The sequence below is a fragment of the Chlorocebus sabaeus genome, chromosome 13, assembly GCF_047675955.1.
Source record: "Chlorocebus sabaeus isolate Y175 chromosome 13, mChlSab1.0.hap1, whole genome shotgun sequence".
Taxonomy (NCBI): Eukaryota; Metazoa; Chordata; class Mammalia; order Primates; family Cercopithecidae; genus Chlorocebus; species Chlorocebus sabaeus.
Genome location: NC_132916.1, coordinates 74,559,784 through 74,587,379, shown reverse-complemented (window position 1 = coordinate 74,587,379; position 27,596 = coordinate 74,559,784). Strand labels below are relative to the sequence as shown.

Sequence of the window (27,596 nt, the reverse complement as noted above, 5' to 3'; positions counted from 1 at the left end):
AAGAACTAAAGATTTAGGGGAAGGCCAGGGTCATTACTCAACTTCTGGTGTATCCTTTCTCTCACGCTGAAGGTCAATAGGGTTTCACTGAAGACTTCTCATTTCCAGATACCACCAACTCTTATCTTCCTCTCTGGGCTCTCTTCTTCTTCCAGCTGATGGTAAAGTAAAAGAATGTTTCAAACTTATCTTCTGCCTGCAGCCCATTTTTATGTTTAAAATACTTTTAATATAACACGCAGACAGTGTTTAGGAAAAACAAGCAAGGAGTGAATTACAGAGGGTTCAAGTTCTTAAAAAGTACTTGTCTTTTTCAGCTCTATCAGGTAATTTATGTTCTTCTCTAAACTGGTTATTTTAGTTAGCAATTCTCCTAACCTTTTTTCAAGGTTCTTAGCTTCCTTGCATTGGGTTAGAACTTGCTCCTTTAGCTCAGAGGAATTTATTACCCACTTTCTGAAGCCTACTTTTGTCAATTCGTCAAACTCCTTCACCATCCAGTTTTGCTTCCTTGCTGGTGAGGAGTTGTGATCCTTTGGAGGAAGAGAGGCATTCTGGTTTTTGGAATTTTCAGACTTTTTGCACTGGTTTTTCCTCATCGTCATGGATTTATCCACCTTTGGTCTTTGATGTTGGTGACTTTCAGATGGGGCTTCTGTGTGGACATGCTTTATGTTGATATTGATGCTATTCCCTTCTATTTGTTAGTTTTCCTTCTAACAGTCAGGCCCCTCTGCTGCAGGTCTGCTGGAGTTTGCTGAAGGTCCACTCCAGACCCTGTCAGCCTGGGTATCACCAGTGGAGGCTGCAAAAGAGCAAAGATTGCTGCCTGTTCCTTCCTCTGGAAGCTTCGTACCAGATGGGCAGCCACCAGATGCCAGCTGGAGCTCTCCTGTATGAGGCGTCTGTGGACCTCTGCTGGGAGATGTCTCCCAGTCAGGAGGCACGGGGGTCAGGGACCCACTTGAGGAGGCAGTCTGTCCCTTAGCAGAGCTTGAGTGCTGTGCTGGGAGATCCGCTGCTCTCTTCAGAGCCCACAAGCAGGAACGTTTAAGTCTGTTGAGGCTGCTCCCACAGGTGCCCCTTCCCCCAGGTATTCTGTCCCAGTGAGATGGGAGTTTTATCTATCAGCCTGTGACTGGGGCTGCTGCCTTTCTTTCAGAGATGCCCTGCTCAGAGAGGAGGAATCTAGACAGGCAGTCTGGCTACAGCGGCTTTGCTGAGCTGTGGTGGGCTCTGCCCAGATCAAACTTCCTTGTGGCAGTATTTTACACTGTGAGGGGAAAACCGCCTACTGAAGCCTCAGTAATGGCAGACGCCGCTCTCCCCACCAAGTTCAAGCATCCCAGGTTGACTTCAGACTGCTGTGCTGGCAGTGAGAATTTCAAGCTAGTGGATCTTAACTTCCTGGGCTCTGTGGGGGTGGCCTCCACTAAACTAGACCACTTGGCTCCCTGGCTTCAATCCCCTTTCCAGGCGAGTGAACGGTTGTGTCTCGCTGGCATTCCAGGCACCACTGGAATAAGAAAAAAGATTCCTGCAGCTAGCTTGGTGTCTGCCAATATCCCTGAATGAACATTGATTTGAAAATCTTCAATAAAATACTAGTAAACAGAATCCAGCAGCACATCAAAAAGCTTATCCGCCATGATCAAGTCAGCTTCATCCCTGTGATGCAAGGCTGGTTCAACATATGCAAATCAGCAAACATATTTCATCACATAAACAGAACTAATGACTAAAACCACACGATTATCTCAATAGATGCAGAAAAGGCCTTCAACAAAATTCAATACCGCTTCATGCAAAAAAACTCTCAATAAACTATGTATTGATGGAATGTATATCAAAATAAGAAGATTTATGACACACACACAGCCAATATAATACCGAATGGCCAAAAGCTGGAAGCATTCCCTTTGAAAACCAGCATAAGACAAGGATGCCCTCTCTCACCACTCCTATTCAATATAGTATTGGAAGTTCTGGCCAGGCCAATCAGGCAGGAGAAAGAAATAAAGGTATTCAATTAGGAAGAGAGGAACTCAAATTGTCTCTGTGTGCAGATGATATGATGGTATATTTAGAAAACCCCATTGTCTCAGCCCATAATCTGCTGAAGCTGATAAGTAACTTCAGCAAAGTCTCAGGATACAAAATCAATGTGCAAAAATCACAAGCATTTCTATACACCAATAATAGACAAACAGAAAGCCAAATCCTTTTCACAACTGCTACAAAGAGAATAAAACACCCAGGAATACAACTTACAAAGGATGTGAAGGACCACTTCAAGGAGAACTACAAACCACTGCTCAATGAAATCAGAGAGGACAAAAACGAGAAACATTCCATGCTCATGGATAGGAAGAATCAAGATCATGAAAATGGCCATATTGTCCAAAGTAATTTCATGCTATCCCCATGAAGCTACCATTGACTTCCTTCACAGAATTAGAAAAAACAACTTTAAATTACATATGGAACCAAAACAGAGCCTGTATAGCCAAGACAATCCTAAGCAAAAAGAACAAAAGCTGGAGGCATCACAGTACCTAACTTCAAACTATACTACAAGGCTACAGTAACCAAAACAGCATGGTACTGGTACCAAAACAGATATACAGACCAATGGAACAGAACAGAGGCCTCAGAAATAATGCCACACATCTACAACCACCTGATTTTTGACAAACCTGACCAAAAAAAACAAGAAATGGGGAAAGGATTCCCTATTTAATAAATGGTGCTGGGATAACTGACCAGTCATATGCAGAAAACTGAAACTGGACCCCTTCCTCACACCTTATATGAAAAGTAACTCAAGATGGATTAAAGAGTTAAACGTAAGACCTAAAACCATAAAAACCCTAGAAGAAAACCTTGGCAATACTATTCAGGACATTGGCATGGGCAAAGACTTCATGATTAAAACACCAAAAGCAAAGGTAACAAAAGTCAAAATTGAGACATGGGATCTATTTAAACTAAAGACCTTCTGCACAGCAAAAGAAACTATTGTCATAGTAAACAGGCAACCTACAGAATGGGAGAAAGTTTTGGCAATCTATCCATCTGACAAAGGGCTAATATCTAGAATTTATGAGACTTAAACAAATTTACAAGAAAAAGCAACCCCATCAAAAAGTAGGTGAAGAATATGAACAGACACTTCTCAAAAGAAGACATTTATGCTGCCAACAAACATGTGAAAAAAACTTGTCATCACTGGTCATTAGAAAAATGCAGATCAAAACCACAATGAGAGGCCATCTCATGCCAGTTAGAATGGCGATCATCAAAAAGTCAGGAAATAACAGATGCTAGAGAGGATGTGAAGAAATAGGAACACTTTTACACTATTGGCGGCAGTGTAAATTAGTTCAACTATTATGGAAGACAGTGTGGTGATTTCTCAAGGATCTAGATCCAGAAACACCATCTGACCCAGCAATCCCATTACTGGGTATATACCCAAAGGATTTTATATCATTCTACTATAAAGACACATGCACACATATGCTTATTGCAGCACCATTCACAACAGCAAAGACTTGGAACCAACCCAAATGCCCATTGATGACAGACTGGATAAAGAAAATGTGGCACATATACACCATGGAATACTATGCAGCCATAAAAAAGGATGAGTTCATGTCCTTTGCAGGGACATGGATGAAGCTGGAAACCATCATTCTCAGAAAACTAACACAGGAACAGAAAACTAAACACTGCATGTTCTCACTCAGAAGTGGGAGTTGAACAGTGAGAACACATGGACACAGGGAGGAACATAACACATCAGGACCTGTTGGGAGTGGGGGCTAGGGGAGGGATAGCATTAGGAGAAATATGTAAAGTAGATGATGGGTTGATGGGAGCAGCAAACCACCATGGCAGTTGTATACCTATGTAACAAACCTGCATGTTCTGCACATGTATCCCAGAATTTAAAGTAGAATAATTTTTTTAAAAAGTACTTATCAGCTTTGCCCTGCCAAGTCTCCATTCTCTATTTAAGTGTACATGAGTAAGCACTGCTTTCAGCTAGCCACTTTCCTTTTTCTCAAACTCTTTGAATGTTCCTTTGGGAGTTTCAAACCATCCCTTCCAGCCACCATTCTTTTATTCCTAAGGGTTGACTTGTCATGCTCTCCACTCTGTTTGGGAAGGGTATTAACCAGCCTGCTGTTCAAGTTACTCAGCCCTAGGAGGATCTTTTTACAACTGAAGGAAGCTCTAAACCAGTGTCTCTAATCTTGAGGTCCAGCCACCTGGCTTGGCACTCTACCTTCCCCAGGCAAAGTCATTTTAGGTCACTGTCTAGCAAAACCCAGGCTTGAATGACCTGTTGAGTAGAGGTTCTCAAAGGAGAAATGAGTGGGAGGAGGTGTAGATTTTACAGTGATGGAGGTGTGTGACGGAAAGGGCAGGTCAATGTCCTTTGAAAGGGTATATGCTTCATTGCAATTCATGCTTGGAGCGTTCCTAAAAATTAATATTTTAATAATGTAAATTGCAAAGAAAGAAGAATGACAAAACAGGCTGGTGGTGATGCACTGAAGATGCAAAACTTCTCTATGGTGGGATGGATGGGAAGTGGAATTATTGGAATCTACTGGAGACTAGAGATTTTTATATGTATCAAAAAAAGACATGAATTTTTACAATAGTTGAGGAATGTAGTGGGATTTTGGGGTAAAGCCTTAGTTTAGTTTACATCCTTCTATTGTTCTAGATTCCTAAAGGGGTTTGTAACCTATGGGAACCCCAACTTCTGAGGTAGCCTAAGCCATAGTTTTTCAATCCAGAAAAAAGTCAGCTGTAACATGTAAAAGTTTTTCAGCCATATCAAACTCTGAGTTTTTTTTTTAATGCTACAAAATTGCAAATAGTATATGTGACATTTAACTTTTAGATTTTTTTTTTGAGTAATAAACTAATACTTATAACAGTCCCTGAACTATGTGGATAAAATATGGTTTACGTCAGTGAATGTGTATATACATATACAATACTACAAGGAAAGATTTATGATAACTCAATGACTACTGAAAGATTGCTTCAGAAAACATAAATCTCCCAAGATCGAACTAATAGGCTTCCCCGAGGGGACTTCAAAAGAATTTACATTTGAATTGGATCTTGAAACTCTGCGTTTGAATTTATCACCCATTCCTCAGGAAAGTTTATAGTTATATATAAGATAGCATTCTAAAAATGAAATTCAATGACAAATCAGTTTGGCCTTTTAAAAATTATTATCAGAATTATGTTACTCTAGTGGACTGATTCTTGCTATAAATTTAGCTTGTCCCCATAGCATCAAGAATCTGACCTCAAATGGATTTCATAAATAATCCCTTTTAATAAATACCATGATTCTTCTAAATGTAAAAAGAAATCTCATATGGAAGACCCAACAAGGAAAAAGATCTAAAACTAACACAATTTAAAAACTGGTAAAATTCTTCACCTTGGCTTCTTAAATCTGTTTCCATTGCCAACACATATATAAAAAGGCATAAAAATTATAATTTCCAAGAACCAGCAGCCAACTCCTCTCCAAATGCTAAATATATGTCTTTACAGATTCATTGATCCGTTTAGACTGCCACTCATGATTCATCTGGTCTTTAATTCCTAAGGATGAAGTTAGTTACAAGAAATAATTACAGGAATTTATTTTTTTTAATTAAGAGTCGACGGAGAATAACATTTAAATACGCTAGAATTTAGATACATTCTGCAACAGGTTTTCCTTATCAGAATTTATATCTGTATCTATATCTATAAGCTGAAAGCACGCCTTTTAGCCCCTGGCTCTGCCCCTTCCTTGCTGTGGGCCATTCATTGGACCTTTTTGAGCTGGAGTATCCTCACATCTAAAAATGAGGATAACAATTGTAGTTATCTTACAGGATTGGTGAAAGACTTAACTAAGATAATATGAGTATGAAAACCATGTTCCTGACCCATAATACAGGCTCAATGGATATTATCATGGTTAATACTTATACAACCAAATGATTGTCAAAATATGATCAAGGCCTTGAAATACGTCCCTTAAGCCCTATTTTGGTCTTGTTCTCCTTTCCAGTTGCATTTTACTTACTACACAGTGCAGCCATCCAATTTATGCCTTATTTAAATCCTTGCCATAAAATAAGATATTACATATTTTGTTTAGGGGCTTAAGAGGGTTACTTCTTCCAATGGTTAAAATTATTCAACCTCTTCATGATGAGAGAAGAGTAAAGGAAACAATGTCTGCTGAACAAACATATTATTTAATTTTTCTGCTATTGTTTCATCTACAGAATGGGCAGAACTCACTCTGGAAGAGCTAGTGGGAATAATGCCATTTGGGAAGCACACAACATAGGCAGCACAGTGGAGCACAAGAAAGTCTCGGGAGCTGTTAGTTCCTGGGTCTTGAAAGAATGAGAACTTACACTGGAGTCTGGATTCCACTGTAGACAAAATCCTCTTTGTATCGCCAAATGATTCCCATTTTCCTAAACTTACTCTAAGAATATCTTTTAACAGCAATTTGAATAAACCGACTCACATACCACTGTGATTTGATGTCTGATTTGCTACTGAATCAACTGTGTTTGGCCAGCCTTTCTGTCTTCACATTTTTCATAGTGTTTATTCTTAAGCTTAGCAACCAACCAAACTTTGAGTGGAATATCAGTATTCAAGAGTAAAATGTATTATTAGTTTTCTAATTGTTCCACAAGAGATTGAGTTTGTGTAGTTTACATTTTTGCACTTTCTGTTTTACTTATGATATTCTCAACGCATGAAATTTTGGCCTGTTCCCTCTCACTATTCACAAACTTCCAAACACTGGTAAAAATGCCTCTGTGTGTCTTTAATTCACATAACAGATTTGTGTTATGTTAAATGTTAGTGAATATATAAACGGAAGAATACAACGATAATTTTGTTAATCAAAAAGTATCAGGATATTCGTCTTAAGATTGTCTTATGGCAGTGACAAATTGAAGTTCCCCACCAAAATGTACGAATTTTGGATTTGGGCCAGACAGCTAAAAAAAACTGTTTCTTGATCCAAAAAGGTTTTAAGTTGAAAAAATAGTGCTTTTACTTAAAGTAAATTTTAAACAGAAGTTTTTTTTTCTTAATTTACTCCATTAAAAAATGCATACATTTGGACGGAGTGAGACTCTGTCTCCAAAAAAAAAAAAAAAAAAAAAAAAAAGCGTACATTTATAGTCACAGAATTAGTTTTCGTTTTGACCTTAAAAGTATGTACTCTAAACTTACTTTACACATACTAAAAATGTAGTTTTTGAAAAAAGAAAGTGAACATGTGGCTTTTCAGACGAGAATGGTATGTAATGTTTTGCATCAGCTCCGGGTCTTGTCCACCAATCAGAGGTCCTTTAGAGCTGGTAGGGTCTAGAAAGATCATTATTTTATACCCTCATTTTCCAGATAAAGAACCTGAGACCCGCTAGAGTAAGTGACTTGGTTAAGACAGGGAGCGCTCCAGATACCAGGTCCAAGATCTTCCCCCGTTTCACAATTATAAGGCGGCTGTCTAGAGGCCATTCCCTTCCTTTGATCCTCATAAAGTTAATTTCCAGTCTCTTGGAGAGGACTGGGCGATCGCCTGGCTTAGAAGTTTTCCTCACTCCCCGAACCCCATTTTCTCTTCCTTTTCTTCCGCTCGCCGTGTCCCCAGCGCCTACAGCTGGAAATCAGCCGCCCTTTAGGCTGCGGGGCACAGAGGCGGCTGGCGGCTCCGCTGACCCCTTCCCGCCGGCCTGGATGAGGCCCGGGCTCGGGAACCGCGTGATGCAGCCCAAAGAACGCGCAGAACGGCACGTGTTCTCCCCGGTGCCCCGGGCTCCCGCGCCGCCGCCCAATCGCCGCGGCCGCCTGACGCTCAGGCCGGGCCTGCCGGCCGCGGGGACTCAGGGCCCGGGGATTCGCGCCGCCGCCGCCCACCATGCGCTTCCGCTTCGGGGTGGTGGTGCCGCCCGCCGTGGCCGGCGCCCGGCCGGAGCTGCTGGTGGTGGGGTCGCGGCCCGAGCTGGGACGTTGGGAGCCGCGCGGGGCCGTACGCCTGAGGCCAGCAGGCACCGCGGTGGGCGCCGGGGCGCTGGCGCTGCAAGAGCCGGGCCTGTGGCTCGGGGAGGTGGAGCTGGCGGCCGAGAAGGCGGCGCAGGACGGGGCGGAGCCGGGCCGCGTGGACACGTTCTGGTACAAGTTCCTGAAGCGGGAGCCGGGAGGAGAGCTCTCCTGGGAAGGTATTGCCAGCAGACGTCTGCCCCCGGTGTAGAGCTGGAGCTCCGGCCCGCACCCCCAGCCGGGGCCTAGGCCTCGGCCGTGCCCGGCAGGCCCCAGCGGCGCGCGTCTCGGGCTCTTTGCCCGTGTCCCTGCGCACTCGCCAGACGCCCCGGGCTGACCCTGCTTTGCCAGCCACGCTGTCGCTGCCAGCGGCGGCTCCGGCTTCCTACTGGTTCCCTAGACCCGTACAGCGCTCCCGGCCGCCTTCCAGTCCCCTCGGTCGCCTGCCCCTCTAACCTGATTTCCGCACACCCAATCTTCAGCTTCTTTCCAACCGCTGCTGCTTCACGGGCCAGTGCCCTTCGTCTCCCGCCCGGGGCCCTCTTAGCCCTCCGAGTCCCCCTCGCTCTCCGAGTCCTTCCTTCGCGGGTCCCTTGGCTGCTCGGCCGCGCGCCGCTGATGGCTTCAACTGCCCAACTCCGCTTTAGTTGAGTTTTGTGTCCTCATTTTCCTGCTCTAGTTCACTAAAAAGAAAAACAATCCAACCAACGAAAGTAGCGTTTTCGCTAATCCTAGACTGCAACGTGCTGCTTAGATTTTTTTTTTCTTAGATATTGAGAATGAACTAATGGAAAGACATTGAATATTTCCCTTTTTGGATTTCTTTTTCTTTCTTAATCCCAGATATATGACAATTGAGACATGACCTGATTTCTTAAAATACTAAAACAATACATGTTGGTTGTAGAATAATAATGATGATAAAGAAATCTGCATAGCAAAAACTTACAGTGTTTCCTCCACACAATCTTAAGCACACTGCTTGTACACATTCATGTATGTGGTATATGCATATACTTTTTTTTTTTTTTTACAAAAATTGTATAATACATAATTCTGAATTTTTGCTTTTCTTGCCTAACAATATGTTACGGACATCTTTCACTGTCACTACATGTAGATATATATTTTACATGTAGATGTATTTTAAATGGCAACAAATTATTCTGCATCTACGAACGTGCATTTAAGTTCTTTTCAGTTTTCCTCTGTTATAAACAGTAGTAGCTTAATTGAAATTCCTTTTACAGGTATCTTTGAACATTCGGGAGTGTTTCTACAGAGTGGATTCAAAGAAGTGAAATTATTGGGTCAAAATGCAGTCTTTTTTTTTTTTAACACTTCATTAAGGACTGCTAAATTATGCCCTAAAAGGGTGATAACTAATGTCAGCTCCCGCCAACAATGTCTGAATTGAGACAGACCCTTTCTTTAAGGGAAATGTGCAAGGTTGAAGACTGGAGTGGGTGTAACTCAATAGTTGAGGTCAATTAGATGAATGTCTTTTTAGAAGTTTATTTGAAAAGAATGGACCATTTAGCCTGTAATGATGTAGAAACAAAGAATCAGTAAAGAAGGTTAGAGTGAAATATGTTTATATATTATCCTTGTTATCTTTTTGTTCACCACTAGGCTTATGGTCTGGTAGCATTTATTTGTCTTTTATTTTACCATGACAGAATTGAAAGATACCATCTTCAGTTTATCCTTTCTTTACGGGGTATTACTATTATTCATAGTATTGTAGAATTATTTTTTAAAATAAAATATCTGAAAATTGTAATAAAAATGTAAATGGTGTGAAACAAAGATCTTCCCTTTCCCTAGTTCTTTTTTTCTTTAGCTTTTCTGATAGTCTTCCCTATGCTGTAGTTTGCTTATGTTGCTATTTCTTAAGGTATCACAAACTTTTGTTTTTAGTTTTTCTAATAGTTACCGTATAAGTTATACATAATTTTTAAAATTAAAATTAGGCAATAAATATTGACACCTACTGGATGCACATAAAATTAACCATCACACCTGTTATGAAATACGAGGAATTTAGCTCAAGTTCATTCTCTATCTTCTCTGCTGATTTTTTTTACGTTATTTTCAGTTTTTTTTGATAAATATTTTTCTTTACCATCCAAGCAGGAATTATTTTCAGTTTTGTATTAAAAGTTGACTGTTGACTTTCTAGGAAGTTACTCCTGTAAGAGAGGGTAAGAAAAATATTACACATTTCTTCCTCTCTCCTCAGCTTGGTTTATTATGACTTTTACATTATCAGGTTTTATATAATTTATATTCTGTTTTCTGATTGTTACGGTGCCTTCTTGTTTAAGGTAAATAGACTGATTCTAAGCATTGCAAATTAACAAAGAGTTTTATGAGAAGCAGGGTAGTCAAGTGTTTAAAAGCAAGGATTCTGGAGCCAGATTGCCTGGTCTCACCAACCAGTGTGGGATTTGAGGCGCATCACCTCAGCTCACAATGAAAGGACCAAGCTGCCTAATAAATGAACTGTATTTTATAGAATAGGATATATATTAAGAACTTAGAAGAGGATATATGGTAAATGTTAAATAAGGGCTAGGTATTATTTTTTACTATTATTAGGAAACCACGTAGTGCAATTAGATTGTAAACAAGGAAATAAAATTTTGTGACATGAAAACTGTACAACTGCAAGGAAAAATTCTCTTTTCTTCACTAAAAATCATGCTCAAATTTGACTTAAAATAGTACTACAATTTGTTTTACTTCATATTTGAACTTTAATGTTCTTCTACAACTTGTTTAAAAATTTGTTATTAATTTTTTTAACAGAAGAGTTATACCAGTTCTCACAATGTTCTAGCTTGATTGCACTACTTGATGAATGCATATTGCTTATTTCTTGAAAATAAAATTTTTTCCTCGAAGAATTAGGATTCCTGTTCTAATTTTCACTTTTCACTAATATATGGCTCTCTGATATATTTTTGTATGTGTGTGTGTGTATATATATATGTTTCTGATATATATATCAGTTTTATATAAAATATTGACTGTTGATTTTCTATTATATAGAAATTTCATTCTTATAATGCTATTATGCAGGAAGTTACTCCTATATGAGAGGATAAGGAAAATAGCTTACACATTCCCCTCCCTTCCTTACTTCGCGCGCGCGCACACACACACACACACACACACACACACAGGTTTTAGCTATAAACCTGAGAGTAAAGAAAACAATTGAACTCCTATATTAGTTGCACTGTTTTAAATGGTATATCTTCCTGTTTCTTAAAAACCTTAATGATTTCTTTGGATAATTTTCAAGAAATGGTAAAATCACAGAGAAAATATCTGAGCCCTTAAATTCCTAAAAGGTCTTTATTTGGGTTTATTTGCATTTCAATCAAACGATCTTGATTGATCATTTGGTACAGTATTCTGGTCTTAAAATAATTTTCCCTTGAAGACTGTGCCTCAGTAATTCCTAGCATCGGTGGCTGATAATTCTAATGTCGAACTAAGCCCATTCCTGTTAGCAGTCTCTTTTATCACTTGGCACTTGATTGGCTCTTTAAATTCCAGAAATTGTTTCCTTCAACTCAGGGAAGTTTTCTATGATTTCTTTCTCTCTCTCTCTCTCTCTTTTTTTTGTTGTTGTTCATTAAAAAAAATTCTTCTAAAAATTGGCATACATGTGCAGAACGTGCAGTTTTGTTACGTAAGTATTATACGTGTGCCATAGTGGTTTGCTGCACCTATTGACCCATCCTCTAAGTTCCCTCCCCTCAACCCCCACCCACCAACAGGCCCTGGTGTGTGATGTTCACCTCTCTTGTGTCCATGTGTTCTCAATGTTCAACTCCCACTTATGAGTGAGAACATGCGGCGTTTGGTTTTCTGTTCCTGTGTTCTCATTAGTTGTTGGGCACTTAGGTTGGTTCCGTATCTTTGCAATGGTGAATTTTGCTGCTATAAACATACATGTGCTCTGTAGTCAATTGTTTTTTTCTTGATGCTTCTTTTATTCTATTGATTTTCCTCCAATATCTGGTAGTCCTAGGATATCCATTCATTTTTATGAATGAAGGATATGCTGATCAGTAGGGGTAGCTGTGCTGGTTTTCTGTTGAAGTTGTCATGTTTACTGAAAACCTCCTCTAAATGGGAGAACACTCATGGAGTACTGTATAATTTGGCAGATTTTTTGAAGGATAAAGTTCCACTCAGGGTGTGTGGCTGAGGAGCCATAGGCTTAAGATCGTTATTGTTGACAACGTAAAAAGAACTTTATCATGAGGCGGGATAATTTAGTATATTTTGTTGTTGAATGGAGTTGCCTTTTTCTTTTCCTCTAGGTCTGCTGGGTGGGTCTGTAGACATCACAGGACTTGTTTCACCCAATCTCCAGCTCCTACACCCACACTAGGGTCCTTTCCAGGAAACACTTCCATTACTGTGTTTAGAGCATGCTTATTCCATGTTGGCGATGGGAAGGGGTCGAAGGAGGCAGGTGGGAAATCGTTCTTTCAACTCCTCTCCATGCTGACATGTGTTTATTTGTTAGGTTTCTTCTTTCATGTTGCTTTTGTAGAAGGCCTCCCTAACTACCTTCTGATTCTTATAATATCTGTTCCTTTTTCTTATAGCACTTACTACAGTCTAAAAATCATATTGACTATGCTGGATTGGACTTTTTAATTGCAAGTAATAGTAACTGAATGTGAACCAGCCTAACAATAATTTTTAAAAAATCAATTCATATAACCAAACTGAAAGAAGCATGGAGTACAGCCTGTCTCTCCTCACTTGCTTTCTACCTCTCACTCTCTCATTCTCAGATTTGCTTTTCTCAGGGCTTGGCTTTAGTTTCTCAAGATAATTGACTCTGTCAAGCTAGGTTTTCTCACAAGAAGCTCAGGATTACATGCCTAAATTGGATGTCACATGCAGTGTCACACTGTATTCTCTTGACTTTTCCCTTAAGGCAACAAGATGGCTGCTGCAGCTCTGTTCAGCTCATGTGCATTTAGTGGAATAAGGGAGAAGAAGGAAGAGTGGAAGAGTCATCCATGGGTATTGCCTATAATCTAGGAAGCAAAAACTTTACCAGAATACCTCCACACTCCCACTTTGTTTTATGTTTAGAATCGGCCAGAACTACTGTGTTTGACTGCCTCTGCTGCAGAAGAGACTGAGTGTATTAGTCAGTTCTTGCATTGCTATAAAGAAGCACTTGAGATTGGGTAATTTATAATGAAAAGAGGTTTAATTGGCTTATGGTTTTGCAGGCTGTACAGGAAACATGGCTGGGGAGGTCTCAGGAAACTAACAAGTATGGCAGAAGATGAAGGGGAAGCAGGGACGATCTGCATGGCTGGAGCAGGAAGAAGAGAGAAAGAGGGAAGTGCTACACACTTAAACAACTAGATCCCATGAGAACCTACTCACTATCATGAGAATAACAAGGGGAAAGTCCACTCTCATGATTTAATCACCTTCCACCAGGCCCTTGCTCCTGCTGGAATTATAATTCAGATGTGAGATTTGGGCAGGGACACAAATCTAAACCATATCATTCTGCCTCTGGCCTCTCCCAAATCTCATATCCTTCTCACATTGTAAAATACAATCTTTTCTTCTCAACAGTCCCCCAAAGTCTCACCTTATTTCAGCATTAACTCAGAAGTTCATAGTCCAAAGTCTTATCCGAGACAAGGCAAGTCCCTTTTGGCTAGGAGCCTGTAAAATCAAAACCACTTAATTACTTCCAAGATACCATGGGGGTACAGACATTGGCTAAATACTCCCATTCCAAAAGGGAGACATTAGTGAAAACAAAGGGGTTACAGGCTGCATGCAAGTCCAAAACCCAGCAGAGCAGCCATAAAATCTTAAAGTTCCAAAATGATTTCCTTTGACTCCATGTCTCACACCCAGGTAACATTGATGTGAGGGGTGGACTTTCAAGGCCATGGGCATCTCTACCCCTGTGGCTCTGCAGGTTACAGCCCCCATGGCTGCTTTCATGGGCTGGTATTGAGTGCCTGTGGCTTTTCCAGGTCCACGGTACAAGCTGTTGGTGAATCTACCATTGTAGTATCTAGAGGACAGTGGCCTTCTTTTCATAGCTTCAGTAGGCAGTGCCCCAGTGGGAACTCTGTTTGGGGACTCCAACGCAACATTTCCCCTCTGTGCTGCCTTAGTAGACATTCTCCCTGAGCACTGTGCCACTGCAGCAGACTTCTGCCTGGATATCTAGGTGTTTCCATATATCCTCTGAAATCTAGGTGGAGGCTCCAAAGCCTCAACTCTTGCTGTCTGTGCACTAGCTGGCTTAACATCACATGGAAGCCTCCAAGAATTATGGCTTGCATCCTCTGGAGCAGTGGAGTGAGACATATCTGGGACCATTTTAGCCAAGGCTGGAGGTGGAGAAGCAGGGATTCAGGGAGCAGTGTCCTGAGGTTGTACAGGGTAGTGGGGCCCTGGGCCTATGAAACTATTTTTTCCTCCTAGGCCTCCAGGCTTGTGGTGAGAGGGGCTGCTATGGAGGTCTCTGAAATGCCTTCCAGGCCTTTTCTACATTGTCTTAACTATTAATATACAGCTTCTCTTTACTTTTGCAAATTTCTACAGCCAACTTGAATTCCTCCCTGAAAATGGGTTTTTCTTTTCTGCCACATGGCAAGGCTGCAACTTTTCTAAGCTTTTATGCTCTGCTTCCCTTTTAAGTATAAGTTCCAGTTTCAGATGATCTCTTTGCTCATAAATATGAGTGTATGCTGTTAGAAGCAGCCAGACCACATCTTGAATGCTTTGCTGCTTAGAAATTTCTTCCACCAGATACTCTAAATCATCTTTCTCAAGTTCAGATTTCCACAGATCTCTAGAGCAGGGGCACAATGCTGCCAGTCTCTCTGCTAAAATACAACATGAGTGGCTACTCTAGTTCCCAGTAAGTTCTTCATCTCCATCTGAGACCACCTCTGCCTGCGCTTCACTGTCCCTATCAGTATCAGCATTTTGGTTACAAGCATTCAACAAGTCTCCAGGAAGTTCCAAACTTTCCTTCATCTTCCTGTCTTCCTCTGAGTCCTCCAGACTGTCCCCACCTCTGCCCAATACCCAGTTCCAAAGCTGCTTCTACATATTCAGGTATCTTTATAGCAGTGCACCTCTTCCCAGAACCAATTTTCTGTGTTAGTTCTTGTATTACTATAAAGAATGACCTAAGACTGAGTGATTTATAAAGAAAAGAAGTTTAATTGGCTCATGGTTTTCCAGGCTGTACAGGAAGCATGGCCTTACAAACACCGGGAAACTTACAAACATCGCAGAAGGCAAAGGGGAAGGAGGCATGTCCTACATGACTGGAGCAGGAGGAAGAGAGAGAAGGGGAAGTGCTACACGCTTTTAAGCAACCAGATCTCATGAGAACTCACTTTCACAAGAACAGCAAGGAGGAAGTCTGCCCCCATGATTCAATCATCTCTCACCAGGCCTCTCCTTCAACATTGGGGATTACTGTTCAGACATGAGATTTGGGTGGAGACAAAAATCTAAACCGTATCGCTGGGAAAGTGATTTATTTAGGCCAGCACATTCCTTTCCTGAAGAAAATTAGGGTACTGATTACCAAGAAGAATGAGGAGAGTAGATTTTAGGTAGGCAGCTAACAATGCATGCTACAGTTAAAACAAAAGATATCATGTACAACATTTATTTGTGTATTTTTTGGTTTCTGTCTTCTACCAGATTGTGAGCTCTATGAGTGTAGGGACTATGTATTTTATTCATTCTTTTATATCTTGCAATTGTAGTTGATACATAGTAGCTGCGCAGTAAGTATTGGTTGGATGAATAGAGCACAGAACAGAAAGAGATGGAGGGTTTTTTTTTGTTTTTTTTTTTTAACCATGGGCTAATTACTTCTTAGGTGCTTTCAATTAAATTACCCTTTGTCCTTATAACAACACTGCAAGGCAGATACTCATTTCTCTGTTATGTAAATAAGAAGAAGATTGAGGCTTTTCTCTAGGTCTAATCTGTTGTGAATCCCATCCAGTGAAATTTTATTTTCAGATACTGTATTTCTCGTCTCTAGAAGTTCTATTCAGTATTCTTGTGCATCTTCTTCTTTTGTTCTCATTTAGCTTGTGTTTTTCTTTAAATTCGTGACGGTGTTGAAGATATAGTCAGTCTTTATTTTCTCGTTTCCTTATCTATATCATATTTGGGTGTGGTTTCTGTTGACTAATTTTTCTAACAGTTATCGATAGTATTTGACTACTTCTTTCCATGTCTTTTTTGAGTAACCATAACTGAGCTTTATTTATGGATTATTTTAAGGTATGATAAATTATAAATTATGTATTTTTAAGAATAAACTGTTTAGAATAATTTTAGATTTTACAGAAAAGTTGCAAAGACAGTATAGAGAGTTCTCATATACTCCTTACCAGTTTCCTCTATTGTTAATATTTTATATTAGTATGACACTTGTGAGAATTAAGGACCAATGTGGATACATGATTTTTAACTAAGATCCAAATTTCATTCATATTTCATTATTTTTTACTTAACATACTTTTTCTCTTCTAAGACTTTAACTATATGACCACATTACATTTATTATTTATGACTGTGATAGTTTCTCAGACTTTATGTATTTCTGCAATGACCTTGACAGTTTTGAATAGTGTTCATCAGGTATTTTGCAGAAAGTTTCTCAATTGGGATTTTTCTGGTGTTTTTTCTTGTCATTAGACTTGGATTATGGGTTTTTGGGAAGACCATCGAAGTAAAGTGCCTTCCTTATTACATCATATCAAGGATCTATACTATTAACATGACTTACTACCATTTGTGATGACCTTGATCATGTAGTCGAAGTTGTATTTGTTAGTTTTCTCTGCTGTAAAAGTTGTGTTTTCCCCGTATTTCCATACTGTAGTCTTTCGGAAGAAGTCACTGTGCATTGCTCACATTTAAAAAGTGAGAAGTTACGTTCCGCCAGCTTGAGAGCAGAATATCTACATTAATTATCTGGAATGTATTTGTATGGAGGGTTTGTCTCTTCTCCCTCATTTATTTACCTATTCAATTATTTATATATATATATGAATTTACAGATATTATTTTATACTTTGGTTTAAGTATCTTACTACTTTATTTTCTCGTTCAGTTTATTTCAGGTTTGGCCATTGAGAACGCTTTTGGTGGCTTCTCTTCTGTGTCTCTTTGACATCCCCCTGTCTTTGTGTGTGTGATTTTTGGTTTCTTTGTTTTTGAGTACTTCCTTATTTTCTGGCACTACAAGGTGTTCTGAGATCATCTTTTATGTTTCCGTCCTCCACACTAAAATTGGACATTTATCCAGGGAGCTCTGTTTGATTTTACTGTAGAATGGTATTAGAAATCAAGATCTGGGCAGTGAGTGTGCCTCTTCCTTCTGGGATATTGTTGCTTGTAGGCCTTCTTAGCTAGCGAAACAAAGAAATATGTGTTTATATTAATTATATATATGGGAAATATATTATTTGTAATATAAAGTTCTGTGGATTTTGATAAATGCACAGTGTCATGTATTCATTATGTTAGTCTCATTTAGACTAGTTTCACCTCCATAGAAACTCCTCTGTCTTTTGTCTATTCAACCCTCCCCACTCCTCAAACCCTTGGCAACCACTGATCTGTTTACCATCTCCATAGTTTTGCCTTTCCACAATGTCAAGTAATTAGAATCATGAAGTGATTTTCAGACTCAGAATCATGAAGCCTTTTCAGACTGGCTTCTGTCATTTAACAATATATTTAATATCTATCTATGTTTTTTTTTTCTGTAGCTGTAATTTCTTTTTATTGCTGAATGATATTCCATTATATGGATGTTCCACATTTTGTTTATTTGCCTATTGAAGGACATTTTGATTGTGTCCAGGTTTCGGTGATTATAAATAAACATTGGTGTGCAGATTTTTGTGTAGGTATGAATTTTTATATCAGTGGGTAGATATCTAGGATTGAGTTTGCTGGATCATATGATAAGACTATTCAGCATTGTAAGAAACTGCCAAATCATCTTTTAGAGTGGCCTAGTATTTTTCATTTCCACTGGCATAGAATGAGAGTTCCTGCTCCACATTTTCATCAGCATTGGTGTTGTTAGTGTTTTGGATTTTAACAACTCTAACAGGTGCATAGTGGTATCTCCTTGTTTAAATGTGCAATTCTGTAATAAATGATATTGAGCATTGTTTTATGTACTTATTTGCCATCTGTATATATTCTTTGGGTGTCTGTTCATATCTTCTTTTAATTTTTAAATTTTTTTAAATTCATGATTTTTAAGAATTCTGTGTATATTTTGGATACAAGCCTTTGAGAGATGAGTGATTTGCAAATATTTTCTCTCAGTATGTGACTTATTTTTTATTATCGTAGCAGTGTCTGTTGCAAAACAAAACTATTAATAAAATCCAACAATTTTTTTTTCTTTCATGAGTATGCTTTTGGTATTGAATTAAAAAACTCCTCTCCAAATCAAAGTTCATCTAGTTTTTCTCCTATGTTATTTTTGGAAGTTTTTACATATGCATATATTTATAAGCCATTTTCTGTTAGTTTTTATGTTTTATATAAGGTCTGTGGCTAGGTTCTTTTTGCTCCCCATATGGACATCCACTTGTTCCAGGACAGTTTGTTGAAAATACTGTCCATTGTTTTTTAAAGTGTCTTTGTTAGAAACCACCTGACTTTATTGCATATGTCCATTTCTGTGCTCTCTATTCAGTTCTATATGTCTGTTTTTTTTTTTTTGAAGCCAGTATCACACTCTGTTCATTACTGTAGCTTTATACTAATCTTGAAATAGTGTAGTGTGAATCTTCTAACTTTGTTCTTGTTCTTCAAAATTGTGTTGGCTCTTCTTGGTCATTTGCTTTTCCAAATACTTTTTAGAATCAGTTGTTGACTTGTACAAAATAGCTTGCTGTGATTTTGTGTTGAAGCTATAGATCGAGTTCAGAAGAACTGACATCTTAACAATATTGAGTTTTCCAACTTATGAACATAGAATATGTCTCCAGTTTTGTTAGATTTATACATAAGGGGTTTTGGTGTGCTGTTTTAAATAGTATATTTAGTTTTTCTTAAACAATTAAATTTCAGTTCTTTGCTGATATCTAGGAAATAAATTAACTTTTGTATCTATTGTTTTTTGTTTGCATGCTCGCTGTTGTAATTTGCATTGTTTCATAGAGTTTGGATTGGTTTCTGACAGTTAAGTTACTTGTGGATTAGCTTGTTCTATGTGAGGTTCCTCTTGAAGGTTTACAAGGGCAGGTCTCTAGGAGGGTTAGTGCAGCCCCACTATTAAGCAATGAACTCTGGATTCTTTACTGAATGCCTCAATGTACTCGGTGCCCCAAGATTTCCGCACTCTGTCTGGTGGAGACTAAAATTTTTCCCAGTTCTGTGTAAGCTCTGCAAGTTGTCTGGCTTACAATTTCCAGAAATTTTTCTTTTCTTGCCATTTGTTCTTTGTATGACTCTGTCAAAGTTTACCTTTTGCATCCACAATTGACATGCAGCCAAATAATCTAGGAAACTTTTATGCAGTTTTACGGACCTCTTTGTCTGTATAGCTTTCTCATCTCTGGTATTTAACTCTCACTTTGTTCTCCCCAAATGTGAAAGAAGGCTCCCCATCCCTATGTCATGGTTTGGAAATGCCTTGAAGTCAGAAATCCATGGATTTATATCATTCATCTTGTTAGTTTTCTTCTCTTAGGGATTATAGTCCTGTACTGCCTTTTATTCAACTTTCAAAAACAAATATTTCATGAAGTTTGCCATTTTTCTAGTTGTTCTTTTTGTAGGCAGGAACAGAAATCTCTACTGATTTTTAAAAATTTTGCAGGCAGATATTTGTCCAACATATTCCTAATTTTTTTGCAAAATAAGTCTTGATTTTGTTATTTAACTTATTTCTAATTTTTTGTATATTTGTATATTTTTGTGTTCTGTATGTATGTATATGTATATAGTCTAAACTATATCTTTCTTGTGAAATTAGATTATTTATTTTGGAACTCTCTTCCTTCATGATGAAAATCCTTAACTCTAATTATAATGTGTCATTAGATTGGCACGTCCCCACTCATTGATACTGTGGATCAGGTTTTATATTCTTAGATTTTAATGGCCATAAATTCATCCTTCAAATTGTCACTATTTTTTTGCTCCAGTCTTTCATTTGTCCTGCACAAACTGTAATTTCCCTTCATTTCATATCACCTTTTGTGGTACAATGTTTATGTTAGAGCATATTTGACATAAAAAATTTTGAATCCTTAAATCTATTATAATTTAAGAAGATTAAACAAATCAACATGAAATTTTACATCTTTAAAATAACACATTTGTTTGTGAAGGCAGCCATAATCAAGTACCACACGCTGGGTGGTTTAACAGAAATTTATTGTTCCACTCATCTGGAGGCTAAAGGCCCAAAATGTAGGTGCTATCAGAGTTGGTTTCTTATGAAAGCTGTGAGGGAATTATCTGTTCCAGGCCTCTTTCTTTGGTTTATAGATGGCTATCTTCTCCCTGCATCTTAACACCATCTTCTGTCTTTGTGTCTCTGTGCCCAAATTTCTTCTTAAAAAGGCACTAATCATATTGGATTGGGGCCACTCCTAATGACCTCATTTTAACTTTATTACCACTGTAAACACCCTATCTTCAAATAAGATCACATTATGGGGATCTAGGAGTTCGGACTTTTATATGACTTTTGGGGGACACAACTCAACCCATAAGAGAATAAATCTTTTCTAATATTTCATTCACCAAATTATTCTTAATATTTCAGGTGTTATGATTTGGTATTCCCTTCCATACCACATCACCTCTACTAGGCAGGGCATGGAAATTTGGCAAGTAAATTTTAATATCCCATATACAAACTCTGAGCTCTAGAACTTAATAGGGAGAAGTTCTTTGTGTTTGTGTAGGATGTGCGGTATCTTTGTATTATCAGTGAGAAGAGAATTGAGAGAAAATGCCAACAAAACTGGGAGGTGAGTAGAGACTCTGTTTATTCCAACTGGTCCTTTTCCTTGACATTTCTCTTAATTCCCCTATCCTTTTTCAAAAGAATATTCATTTAATGTGTTGTTTCAGCCAAAATGATTCAGAGTTTTTGAGAACATTATCAAGAAATACGTTCAAATCCAGATGAAAAGTATTTTCCCTTACTCTTGGATCAAACCACAGTCTTCTACAAATCCAAAATAAAATTGTGCCAGACTAAAATAATCCAGGTATAAAAATTGCTACTGTTTCTCATTCTATGTCCCCCCGTATCTGGTCTTCCATCATTTGCCAGGGTTAATGAGAGCTGAAATGATATTACTTGCTACTTTTAGATGATTTGTTCATGTTCTGTAGAAGCAGAATGGAGGTTCTAATATTAGGGCAAATTAAAGAAAGTACTGTTGCATGCTCACAGGTGAGAAGAGACAAAAGTTATGAACTTTTCCCCCCAAAAAGGTAGTAAAGCAATTACAATGTTATGAATTGTTCTTTGGTGACCTACTAGAAACAAAATAATAGTTTGGATAAAGTATAAGCTTAAACCAGTATACCATATTTTATGATGTCTAGAGAAATAATAGGCATCTGATGGGGATGTTTTATTTGTGTAAAAATAATGCTTATGTGTTTGAGATGTGAGAGTGAATGTGTCTGAGATGTGAGAATGAGTTGTGAATGAATGAGAGTGAATGCTTATGTGTTTGAGTTGTGAGAATGAATTGTGCTTGCAGAAAGCCAGTAAACACATAGTTCAATGAGATAAGAGTTGTCTTAGGAGATTGCACCTTTTTCTGAAAGAGCTAGAATGAGGCTGACAGGTCAAGATTGACTGTCTGGTCCTCCACCAGGTGTGAGAAGTTTTAGTACCGTTGTTGGTCCTAGGACTTCTGTTTCAGTAAGCTCATTAAAATGTTTTATTTTTCCAACACCATCACCAGTTTGAGTTTCATTATCTGGAATATCTTCTAAGTTTTTTGCTCTGTTGCTGGCATCCTGGGCAAAGTCCAGATAGCTCAGGCCTGTAGTGCAGCCAGTACGTACAGGAGTGAGAAGCCCAACAGTTTCAATTCCGTGATCTTTATGTTTTTAAATGGGAAATTGTAATGCCACATGAATGTAGCATTTTATCCTGAATTTTAGCCAACTAAAACTTGAGAGAATTAAGGGAATGATTTTTACTCTTTTTTGTTTGACAAGGTCTGGCTCTGTCACCCAGGCTGGAGTTCAGTGGCATGATCTTGGCTCACTGCAGCCTTCGCCTCCCAGGCTCAAGCTATCCTCCCACGCCAGCCTCCCGAGTAGCTGAAACCACAGGCATTATTTCACCATGGCCAGTTAATTTTTGTATCTTTTAGTAGAAATGGGGTTTCTCCATGTTGCCCAGACTGGTCTCAAACTCCTGAAACACCAGTGATCCACCTGTCTAGGCAACCCAAAGTGATGGGATTACAGGTGCGAGCCACTGCACCTGGTCAGGTTGTTATAAAATTATTGTCTTTTAAATCTTAGTCATAAAAGACTCAATACTGTTTCTGTGAGCATGGTTTGATCTATTACCAACATCTCTCAACATTATATTTGTAGATTTTATGAACTGTGTATGTTTAGAAGAAGTTAGCATGACATTTACATTCATGCCTTTTGCCATAAAATACCAAAATATTACCATCTCTATTGTTTGGAGTCAGCAAAAGTCTATCTGTTTGATGAATATGATAATCAGTATTTGGCGCAATTCCAGAACTGGAATAATCTGGAACCCCACACATGGAAAACAATATTTGGGGGTCATACTGTTAGTTCCATCATCTTCAATTTAGAGCTATCCTGAATTTCACCCATGGACTTCTGAGGTAAAAGTAATTCTGAGTGTTGTACAAAAAGACATTGGTTTAAAGTATTGCTTTAACACTTACTAGTTCAGAGTAAGTATGAGGAAGAATTTACTTAATGTATGTGAGTATTGCTTGTAAATGGAAGTAAAACTATTTTATAGAAAAATATTGACAATATTTTGTCATTGGTTTGTGTTTCTTAGTTTTGGCAATGTCTCATGTTTTCTCTACAATGAAGAAGTATCCCATAAAAGACTATGTATGCTTTTTTGCACAGACTTCAGTCTTTACTTAATGAAGTTAGAAGTTTGAATCTGAAATTTTAGCTTGATAATGTTGTCTTTTGATTGTGGTTGAAGAAGTTTTGTTATCTCTCAGAGGGATGTACTTAGAATCCATTAGGGAATCAGTCTAATTAGAGATGAGAAATGTTGAGAGATATGATCCAAATGAAACATAAAAAAACACTAAAAACTCTTCTAGGTATTCTGGTAATTCAAAAATGTGTTAACTTTATTAAACCTCAAGTTTTAGTATTGTTTAAATTGTTATTTTGGTATTAACCACTGAGAAGAGATCTCTATTAATTTTGCCCCTTCAATTAGGACAACTAAAACCCTAACAAATCAGAATCAGTATTTTATTCACTTATTCTACTCATTTAAGAACTTGGAAGCTCAGTTATACACCTGGAATTGTGATAGGTACTGGGATACCAAGATGAAAAATTTACAGCCCTTGAGGTTAAGAGATATTTTTAGTTGAGGGGAAAAAATGCTTATTGTCAAGTAAGGACCAAAGCAGAAGTCTGAAACCTGTATGCAGTGTTGTGGAAGAAGTCCATCTGGGTGGGAATTCAGGAGGGAGAAAGGGGTTGGGAAGGCTTTATAGTAGGGATAGTATTTTGAACTTGGTATTTAATGAAAAATAGGATATTCTCTCATTTATTTTTGTATTGCAATTATGGGAATAAATACAACAAAGCTGTTTTAAAAAATCTGATCTGAATCCAAGAAGAAATGGGTGCTCAGGCTTTATCCTCCATGTGAGGGAGACAGGAGAAAGGCTGATTTTATTAAAATGACAAGGAAAGAGCCAAAGTCGGAGGGTTTCAAAGATGTTTAAGCTTTTTGTGGTGGGGTTCCCTGGGTGTGTGGTGGTGTGGGGTGAACTGCACAAACGCATTTTGGGGTGAAGGAATCCTGAGTGAGAAGACTGCCACAGCCGTGAGGAGGGTGGGAATGGTGGCTGCAGGAGGCTGTGGGGCGGCCACTCTGGGGCGGGGGTAGGGGCTTCTTTCTTGAGGCCTGGAGGAGGTGGGCAGGGATCGCATCTCTTGCTGCACGGGTTACTTCCAGCGGTCTCTACTGATATTTTTTCTTTTCTGTCAAACATAAAACATCAGACAACTTTCTAATGAATTTTCTAGGCACACCAGTGATGCCCTGTCCTGGAATGCATTAGGATCATCTTGGGAACTTTTTAAATCACAGACCTGCAGAATCCTCATGGGCGGATCCTGGGAATTCATATTTTTTATAACAGTTTGCTGAGATGTGATTCACATACCATAGAATTCATCTGTTTAAAGTGTACAGTTCAGTGGTTTTGAGGACACTCAGCCTTCTGTCCCTATGGATTCTGCATCTGTGGATTCAACCAATCTTGGATTGAAAATATTCAGGAAAAAATTCTACAAAATTCTAAAAAGGAAAACTTGAATTTGCCGTCTGCCAAGTATTATGTTGATTCCACACAAGTGGAGTGATGTGCCGGCATTGTATTAGGTATTTAATAGTATAAGTAACCTAGAGATGATTTAAAGCAGCGGTCCCTAACCTTTCTGTCACCAGGGACCAGTTTTGTGGAAGATAGTTTTTCCATGGACTAGGGAGGTGGGGATGTTTGTGGGATGATTCGAGCACATTGTATTTATTGTGCGCTTTATTTCTATTATTACTCCACTGTAATATGTAATGAAATAATTTTACAATTCACCATAATGTAGAATCAGTGGGAGCCCTGAGCTTGTTTTCCTGCAATTAGATGGTCCCATCTATGGGTTAGAGAAGACAGTGACAGATCAGCAGGCATTAGCTTCTCATAAGGAGCCCGCAACCTAGATGTCTCCCAAGTGCAGTTCACAATAGGGTTTGTGCTCCTATGAGAATCTACTGTGCCGCTGGTCTGACAGGACACAGAGTTCAGTCCATAATGTGAGTAATGGGGAGCAGCTGTAAATACAGATGAAGCTTTGCTCACTCACTCGCCTGCTTACCTCCTGCTGTGCAACCTGGTTTCTAAGGGAGGAAGTTGGCCATAGGTTGGGACCCCTGATTTAAAGTACAACATATCCTCGAATAACATCTTTCATTGAATGTTTTTTCATTACAATGTTAATGAGAAAAAGATCATTTCCTGCCAGGGCCCTTGTCTGCGGAGTCTGCATGTTCTTCCTGTGTCTGTGTGGGTTCTCTCCACGTCCTTTGTTTTCCTCCCACATCTTAAAGCTGTCCCTGTGTGGTTCTTTGGCATGTATGTATGATCCCAGTCAGAGTGAGTGTAGTGTGTATGAGTGCCTTGCCATAGAAGGGTGTCCTATCTAGGGTGGGTGCCTGTCTAGCACCTGCAGGAATGAAATCTGGCCACCCTTGATCCTGAACTGGAATAATTGAGTTGGTAAATGAATGAAGAAATGAATGCAGATTATTGTCAAGCAAAAATCTGTAAAGTATATGATAATCATACAAATGCTTGACAGCAAATAATATGCTACCAAAGTGCTCAGTGAGCCTCCCTGTTTGTGATCGTTTTGGAACTGAGTGGTGGCAGGAGGTGCTGATTTTTCGCTTTGCAAACATTTGTTCCTCAATGTAACCCATCACCACCCCTGTTACAGCAGTCATTCACTGACTCACCACTAATTGGTTAAATAATTTTCTTACGTGTTGATGTGGTTTGGCTGTGTCCCCACCCAAATCTCATCTTGAATTCCCACATGTTATGGGAGGGACCCAGTGAGAGGTAATTGAATCATGAGGGCAGGTCTTTCTCATGCTGTTCTCATGATAGTGAGTAAGTCTCATGAGATCTGATGACTTTAGAAGGTGGAGTTTCCCTGCACAAGCTCTCTTTCTCTTTGCCTGCTGTTATCCACGTAAGATGTGACTTGTCCCTACTTGCCTTCTGCCGTGATTGTGAGGCTTCCCCAGCCACATGGAACTGTAAGGCCAATTAAACCTCTTTCTTTTGTAAATTGCTCGTCGCAGGTATGTCTGTCAGCATTGTGAAAATGGACTAATACACTTGTCTTTATTCATCTTTCTTAAATATGTGTATAGTTCACATTTATTTCAGTGTTTAATATGAGAAGTGTTTGGGATATTTATTGAGAAGTTTGGTGACGTTTTTATGACCAGAAATATGCCATAGAAACTTCAATCTTATTTAAATATCACTTCGCTATAGTAAAATTGGTTTATTATGCATCATTACACTTAAAGTCACAGTTTCTGAGAACCTATCTACCATGTTAACTGAGGACTTACTGCATCCAGGAGGTTGTGTGTAGTTTATATGCAAATACTATGCCATTTTATATCTGGGACTTAAGCATCTGCAGATTTTGGTATCTGCTGGCAGTCCTGGGACCAATCACTCACGGGAACTGAGAGACAACTCTACATTCACAAAATGTTACATAACTATCAACACTTATTCTTATGACATTTTTGCCATCCCAAAAAGAAACTCCATACTCATTACCAATTTTTATTCCTCCCTCCCCTATCCTCAGGCTAATGTACTTTCTGTCTCTAGGGCTTTGCCTGTTCTGGATATTTCATAGAAATGGAGTCATACAATATGTGGCCCTTTGTAGCTGGCTCCTTTTACTGATGTTAATGTTTTGGAGGTTTGTATGTGTTGTAGCATGTCTCAGTTCTTCATTAACCCTTATTACTGAGTAATATTCCATTGTATGGGTGTGTCGCATTTTCTTTATTCACTCACCAGTTGATGGAGGTAAAAGCCATTTTCACTTTTAAAATAGTGGTGCTGTGAACATTTGCATATAAGTTGTTGTGTGACCATATGTTTTTACTTGTATTGGGTATGTACCCAGAAGTGGAACTGCTGGATCATATGGTAACTCTATGTTTAACTTTTTGAGGAAATTCCTGTTTTCCAAGGTGACTGCACTATTTTCTGCTCACCAGCAGTGTATGAGAGTTTTAGTTTTTCTACATTCTTGTTATTGTGTGTATTTTTAATTTTAGCCATTGTAGAAGGTGTGAAATGGGGTCTTATTGTAGTTTTGATTTCCCTAATGACTAATGATGTTGAGTATCTTTTCAGGTACTTATTGGCCGTATGTCAATATGGAAGATACACATGTATATATCTTCTTCTTCTTTTTTCTTTCTTTTTTTTGTGTGTGTGTGTTATTTTCTTTTTCTTTTTCATTTTTTTATTATACTTTTAAGTTATAGGGTACATGTGCACAACTTGCAGGTTTGTTACATGTGCCATGTTGGTGTGCTGCACCCATCAACTCATCATCTACATTAGGTA

General features: G+C 38.8%; 1 protein-coding gene across 2 annotated transcripts in view; it reads left to right on the top strand.

Moving 5' to 3' along the window:
• Positions 1-7,890: 7,890 nt before the first annotated feature.
• Positions 7,891-27,596, top strand: part of EPM2A (EPM2A glucan phosphatase, laforin) — a 138,501-nt gene continuing 118,795 nt past the window's right edge. For both annotated transcript variants that reach the window (XM_008006745.3, XM_073022557.1), the window contains exon 1: positions 7,891-8,285. In XM_008006745.3, coding sequence (XP_008004936.3) covers positions 7,985-8,285 — 301 coding nt within the window. In that variant the 5' untranslated portion in view covers positions 7,891-7,984. The remainder of the gene's footprint in view (positions 8,286-27,596) is intronic.